Source organism: Panicum virgatum, chromosome 3K (assembly GCF_016808335.1).
Source record: "Panicum virgatum strain AP13 chromosome 3K, P.virgatum_v5, whole genome shotgun sequence".
Lineage (NCBI taxonomy): Eukaryota > Viridiplantae > Streptophyta > Magnoliopsida > Poales > Poaceae > Panicum > Panicum virgatum.
In genome coordinates this window covers 42,300,210-42,306,779 of record NC_053138.1, presented here as the reverse complement: position 1 = coordinate 42,306,779, position 6,570 = coordinate 42,300,210, and the positions used below count along the sequence as shown (strand labels likewise).

The 6,570-nt window shown below is 45.7% G+C and overlaps 1 protein-coding gene across 2 annotated transcripts; it reads right to left on the bottom strand.

The window, feature by feature from the left end:
• Positions 1 to 308: 308 nt before the first annotated feature.
• On the bottom strand, positions 309 to 3,231 carry LOC120699211. 2 transcript variants are annotated; one of them, XR_005685305.1, is made up of 3 exons: positions 1,552 to 3,221; positions 1,355 to 1,442; positions 309 to 847 (listed from the first exon to the last, which is right to left on the bottom strand). XR_005685305.1 is itself a non-coding variant. In XM_039983117.1 (3 exons), the coding sequence occupies exons 1-2, from the start codon at positions 2,938 to 2,940 to the stop codon at positions 1,361 to 1,363; spliced, it is 1,485 nt and encodes a 494-aa protein (XP_039839051.1). In that variant the 5' UTR covers positions 2,941 to 3,231; the 3' UTR covers positions 311 to 847; positions 1,355 to 1,360. The 2 variants fall into 2 exon arrangements, 1 of the variants encoding a protein (XP_039839051.1); XM_039983117.1 differs by having other exon boundaries at positions 311 to 847; positions 1,355 to 1,456; positions 1,552 to 3,231.
• Positions 3,232 to 6,570: the final 3,339 nt, after the last annotated feature.

The window sequence follows — 6,570 nt, the reverse complement described above, 5'->3', positions numbered from 1 at the left end:
CACTTCGATGCAAACCAAAAAAAGAAATTCTAGTCAATTGAGGAAGTCAACTTAATCCGTTTCACCAGCTTCTTTTGAACTGGTCGGCTCCTTACTCTGTACTCTGAACTTTGAAAGGTTAGGTGCTGGAGTGATCCCCCTCACTTGCAGTGAGACACCATTCCAGTCCTGCAAACATATTCAAACCTTAAAAAAGCATGGATTTATTTGGTACCGTATTTCCCGCACCCTCCGTTGGTGTTTGAATCTCCAACCTTATTCAAACAAGGTAAACATATGTATGTATATGTCTATGAATGCAACCAATATCTGGGGTGTAACTCTTTTCTTATCAGGAGACTGCAGTTCTCATGCAGGATGTTTTCACAAAGACGAGAGTAATAGACAGACCAAAACAAAAAACATGTTTACAAGATGTACTTCCAGTTCGTACTAATTACAATCAGCCTAGCTTTCATCATTTTCAAGGAAGAAGGAAAAATTACAATAGCCACTTTCGGCAAAAAAAAAATGCAATCAGTAAAAAAAATTATAAAACTGTGGACTCACCATAAACAGTCAATGCAATCCTTTAGTCCTAAAAAATCCAATATCTCAGCCCACAAACACAAAAACAAAATCCAATCCTTCTGTTTTTGAGCCATATCCAGTAGCTAGGCAAAAGCCCAAAGCTCCCAAAATTCGAGTGAATGGAAAAAAAATGGTCAAAGCCAGAGCACGGCACGCCAAGAGCAAAGGCAGGTGAAGGAAAAGAAAACTCAAGCCTTGAGAAGTATTGTCGATAGCAGAACGGGATGAGCTTTAAACATCTGAAGTTTTAGTAGACCTAATGTTTCCCTGACGACCTCTGAAAAACCACAAAGAAAAATGGTAATATATTAGGATGAGTCACCGAGAGAATGTGACGTGGATGAATTGGATGGTGAGGTAATAAATTTTGGTACTGAAGTATAGTTATATGTATGGGTTTCTTACTAGTCAATTGCCTTACTACAACCAACTAAAAATGTGGGGTGAGAAATGGAAAGGACAATGTGAGATGAGGTGAGCCAGTAAAATAAATTAAAGTTCCAGTAATTGGTTCGTCAGCTGCCAACATATCCTGCCATAATCACCCATGTTGAAAAGCGTATTAAACTGACTTTGTTCAAACAGAGGTGCCATTTGACTTTAGAAAAATATTCTCATTACTACATTGAAGGTGCGTTGTGAGTCTGTTAGTTTCGGCACAGTTGCTTGTCTATATACACTTACAAAACAAAACGAATAGTTACCAGTAGCTAGAAAAAAGAAACACAACAATGCAGGGAGCCTGAAAAAGAATTAATGGCCACGGAGGGGACCAGCATGTCACCTCAATTTAGTCTTCACCTCCAGCAAACGCATCAAGGACTCCGCATAAATTCCACCACTGTGTTGGGGACCTCCTAATGAGCGGCAATCTACATGAAGCTCCCTTTCAAATTCAGTTGAGACATTAGCCCGGGAAAATTCAGCATTACCATAATCAGCACTAACTAAGAAAATAAAGTTAGTCCTTTTTGTACTCACCGTGAATGTACAATTACCATCTCGGTCTTCATTCTCAACTTCACAATCTTCACTTTCAAAACCATCATGTTGTTCTATTATGCTCCAATGGTTATCGGCAAAATCACAAACGGCAGATGCAGAAGTTGATGATTCTACTATTTTGTTCTTAATAAGCTCTTGTTTAAATTCACCATCTTGGTCATGAATAGCTTGATGGAATGGAGTGTTCGAAGCTGCTACATTTTCAGATTCGTTTTCACAGACAGAATCTAGTGGCAAACCAGCCATTTCACATAGAGAATCTTGAGCTTCACCTGAAATACTAACAATCTGCTTTCTGTCTTCTTCCATGGAGTCATCTTCAGTTAGCTTCTTGTTGCGGTGAATGGCTAGATTTTCTGTTTCTTGCCATTCGTCAAGGATGCCATCAGGTAGCCTGTTATCAACGCAATTAACTGATAGTTCTGTTGTGCTCTGTTCTTGTTTGATATCCTTCCTCTGTTCATCTCCAAGACCATGGTGGGATGAATCATCTGAAGACGATGCCTCTGGAATCTCAAAATCACTGTCAGCTCCGTTAACTTCTACTACTTTTTGTGCAGCATCATGCTTGTCAATAAATTCCAAAATTTCCAATGAACTTAAAACTGTCAGTTCCATTCTGTTTGCAACAAATTCGTCACCATACGGCACATCGAGTAATTTTACAGCATAAAGTGAGGTGCTGAACTCTCTGGTATTATGATCTTCGAGAAAACAATCAAATGGAGGTTCCATTACCTGCTGATGCTTATCTGAACAACCATCCAATTCAGCAAAAGGGTTTTGCTCCTTCTTGTTTGTCTCAAACATCATCACTTCTGTTACAATTTTCTCCTCATCAGCTTGCTCTTTGTCGCCGATACAGATTCCGGGTGAAGCCATCATTGACATGTGCCGAGATTCTTCAGAGAATCCATCTTCAAACACCTCTTTTATCTCCCGAGTTTCAACACAAACTTCTGAAGGGCTAGAATCACCAGCTTGCTCTGTAGCGCGCTTCATTGCTCTCTCCTCCCGCTCGTCTTCCCCGCGAGGTTCACCGCCATCGTTGCCGCAGTCCGTGCTACGGCTCACGCATACCTCATGGTCATTTTCTTTGCTCCATAGAGATGACACAAAATAGACCAGGGTGAACCAGCCGAAACACACAAGAAAGGCAAGCACGGCGAAGAACAGCACCGGAAGGATCAGCAGATAAGGCAACAGCGAGAAGCGAGCCGTCAACTTGAGAGGCGAGAATGCCCAGACCTGGCGCGGGACGTGGTAGTGGACGTGGAAATGACGGCAGCCTGCCCATCCCTTCCCTCCTCTGCGCGCTGCTCGGCACGCCCATCTCCTTCTACCACTGCTCAAACTCAAAGCCATGAGATGCTAGAGAAGCATCCCGTGTCTGCAAAGGGAGAAGATTCTATGATTGGCCCGAGTTCTTTCGGTCTGCTAATTGCTTGCTTTTGGGCAACGCCAAAAGCCGAAAAATCGAACCCGGTAAAGGGCAGACGGCTTCTTTTCGTGTTTGATTATGCAATAGTTTGAAATTTTGGGAGGTGTTGGGGTCGTGCAGGTGAAGGTGGAGGTGGAGCCCGCCAAGAAGCATTCAAGATGTTTACCGAGGTGGTGCCTAAAGGGGGATGAGGTGTCATCAAAAGCTAACACATCAATTCATCAGCCTCTGGATTTCTATGGATCATGTCATGACTGGTTCAGGTAAAGTTGGTTCATAGATGCTTATCGGCAGCAAGTGTGCTCGGAAAGAAACGAAGGTGAGCGAATCCATCAGTAGGATCAGATCCTAGTGTCGCCACTAACGCCAATAACTTAAAAAGGTGTTTATCATAAGTTTGGGATTTGCCACCTTTTGTTCACATTTCAGAAACGGAAAGTAGGAACATTGTCATCATGTCACTTTGGAGCCAATTCAGCGAACGGAAACTTTGGGACAGGTGCCAGAGAACATGCTGCATATCTGACAATAGTCAGTGCATAAAAAAGCTCTTAGTCTTTCGCGTTGAATACGATTTCAGGCAGCTATCAATAGCAGGAAAATTTAAAAGGGAAAATTTCAATTATATTCGTCTTATTTTTTCTTTCTAAAGGATTCGATATTTATTTATTAATAACCATCAAAACCTGTTTGGTGTATTCGTGCTTTCTACACGCTGCTGATCCGAAGTGAGTGACTTGTGACTTAGTCGTGCGGGCCTCCTCCCAAGTTTGAAATATTTTCAAAATAGTAAAATGCACTAGAGGTCCACCAACTTGTAAGAGTATGTTATTTAGATCCACAAATTCTAAAAGTGTATTTTTAATCCATTAACTTATAATTTGTGTCATTTAAGTCTATAAACTATTAAACATAGGTCCATAAACTATAAAAGTGTATTTTTGGATCGATAACTTATAGTTTGTGTCAGTTAGGTCCATAAACTTCGAAAGTGTATTTTTTGGTTTATAAACTTCATCCATGAGCAGTCTGTAGCCTCATATGCGTCCACAAAGGTCGCCCCGATATCGATGTCCCTGAATATGTTTCAACCCCTCACCGATAACTATTTTAGGTTGACCCAAGTCTAATGTTGTCACCAGATTTTTCGCCAGAACACCTGGCGCAACCTTATCCGGCCACCTGTGCCGCAGCGGACGTAATATCGTCTACCATGGTACACATATTGTTGTGTCCCTCTTTGACCTCCTCCATCTTTCCAAGCCATCGTCGCTCCTCTCCACCCATATTACGAGATTATATTTGGATTTAAGCACCAGAACTCACCAATTAAGCCCTCTTTGAATCCTAATAAATGTCAATAACCTCCAAAATAAAAATAAATCTTGCATCCCTCCTCTCTCTCTCCTCTCCCTATGCTCTTGATTCAAAATCAGGGCTCAAATTTCACCATTTTGGTAAAACTCTAGCAACATGTGGGTACCGTGTAGATTTATGTTGGTGTGATATCAATAAACGAAGGCTAGGTGGAGGGGTATAAATCTAGGTGACACAAATTACAAGTTTATGGATCTAGAAATGGACTTTCAGAGTTGGTGGACCTAAGTGACACAAGTTACATGTTTATGGACCCACAAATGCAATTTCAATGTTGATGAACCTAAATGATACCTTCTTACAAATTGATGGACCTCTAATGCATTTTAGTCTTTTCAAAACTAATTTCGACATCGTACCCTAAAACACATCACTAGGAACTAAGTAGTAGAGACCGAAAACTTCGGTTACATAGTACCGGTTGGAAATCCAGTACTAAAAGGTATTTGTAACCGGTACTGATAGGTTGTTTTCTAGTAGTGTAATATAACAAGCGGACTTATATTATTGTGGCAAAAGGAGAATGGTTAGGAGCAAAAGATGAAAAATTGTCTGTTTTAAAGTAGAGAGGGGTCAAGTAAACTGAAATGTGCTTTAAGGTATGTTGTGGGAGTATAATTGACTTCTTTTTCTAAGAGCGTCTCCAAGAGATACTCCAAAAAAGACTAGCTAAATTTCCATTTAGCTAACATTGACTCTCTATATTCTGGTAGAGTCCAACAAATATCCATTTATTCATCTCTTCCCCTTCAAACACACTGACACGTGGTTCTCACCCAATCCTTTCTCCCTCCCATTGCCTGCTCTGCTCCGTGCTCCCTCCTCTGCTTCGTCGCAGGCCCCCGCTACCGGCGTGGCCCCCGCCTCCCGCCATCATCGCAGGCACCCCGCCGCTGACGCCCCCCTGCCTCCTGCCACCATAGCAAGCCCCTGGTGCCTACGCGACCCGCGCCTCCCGCCGTCATTGCGGGCACCCACCTCCGGCCGCCGGCACGCCCGCCTCCTACCGTCGTAGCTGGACCCCGTCGGCGGCGCGACCCGCGCCTCCCGCCACCGGCGTGGCTCCCACCTCTCGCTGTTATCATAGGCCCCAGCCGCCGGCACCCTCCCTCCTCCAGCTGTCGGCGCGGGCCCCGCCTCCCACTGTCTTCATAGGCCCCAGCCGCCGGCACCCTCCCTCCTCCCGCTGCCGGCGCGCCACCCGCCTCCCATGCCGTAGCAGGCCCCATGCCGCCGGTGCGGTCCATACCTCCCACCACCATCGAGGGCCCGCGCCTCCCGCCGCTGTCTAGCGTGGAGTCGGGGTGTCCCGTTCCTGGCGCTCATGGGGGACGAGCAGGGGGGCGAGAGCTAGCCACCGCGACCATCATGGCGCGGCATCTAGGCATCTCGTCCTCCTCAGCAGTGAACGAGGTGCAGGTAGAGGTGTGGCGCAGCTGCGGGCTGGCGAGGCACGGCGGCGGGCAGGCGTCGTGGGGAGGCACAGCGGCGGGATAGCGTGGCATGGTGCGGCGCCGAGTGAGGCACGATGGCAGTATGGTGGGCTGCAGGACCTACGTGGGGGGTCTGGAAGAGGAGATGGCGAGCAGGACTGGCTAGGCTTTTTGGCCTAGTGAGGAGAGGAAATACCTAGCAAAATAGCTAGTCGAGCAAGATAGCTAGTCTGTTGGATTCGGATTTGGGTGAGATTTTTTTTAGCTAACTCATATGGGATACAGAGTCTCTGTTGAAGTTGCTCTAAGGCTGTGTTTGGAAGTCTGTCGTGGAGCTGCAACCATGGCCGGGTGGCGGAAGGCACCCGCCCTAGCCCAGAGGGTGTGTACTCGGGGGTTAGATAGTCCCAGAACGATCTCACTCAAGTAACACGATGAACACAGCAAGATTTAGAGTGGTTCGGGCCGCCGGAGCGTAATACCCTACGTCCACTGTGTGTTGTATTGCCTCCCCACGAGAGTGTGAGAGCTGCGAGAGCTTAGAATCTGTCCGAAAAAACTGTCCTGTGCACAGCGAGTGCCTCCCTTTTATATCCCAAGGGAGGCGCGTACATGGTTGCCGGGACCCCGACAAGTGGGCCCAGCGATGCGGTATAAAATATAGTACTGTTCATCATTATGGCGTTGCAGGCAAAGGAGATCTTTCTCTGGATATCTTTGCCTGCTCTTGGAGTCTCCCGTTCA

Excerpts from the sequence above, each read along its gene's own strand:
- LOC120699211 (XM_039983117.1), bottom strand. The coding sequence starts at position 2,940 with ATGGCTTTGAGTTTGAGCAGTGGTAGAAGGAGATGGGCGTGCCGAGCA. Across the intron at positions 1,457-1,551 it reads ATGGTAATTGTACATTCACG|GGAGCTTCATGTAGATTGCC; the intron begins GTGAGTACAAAA and ends TGAATTTGAAAG.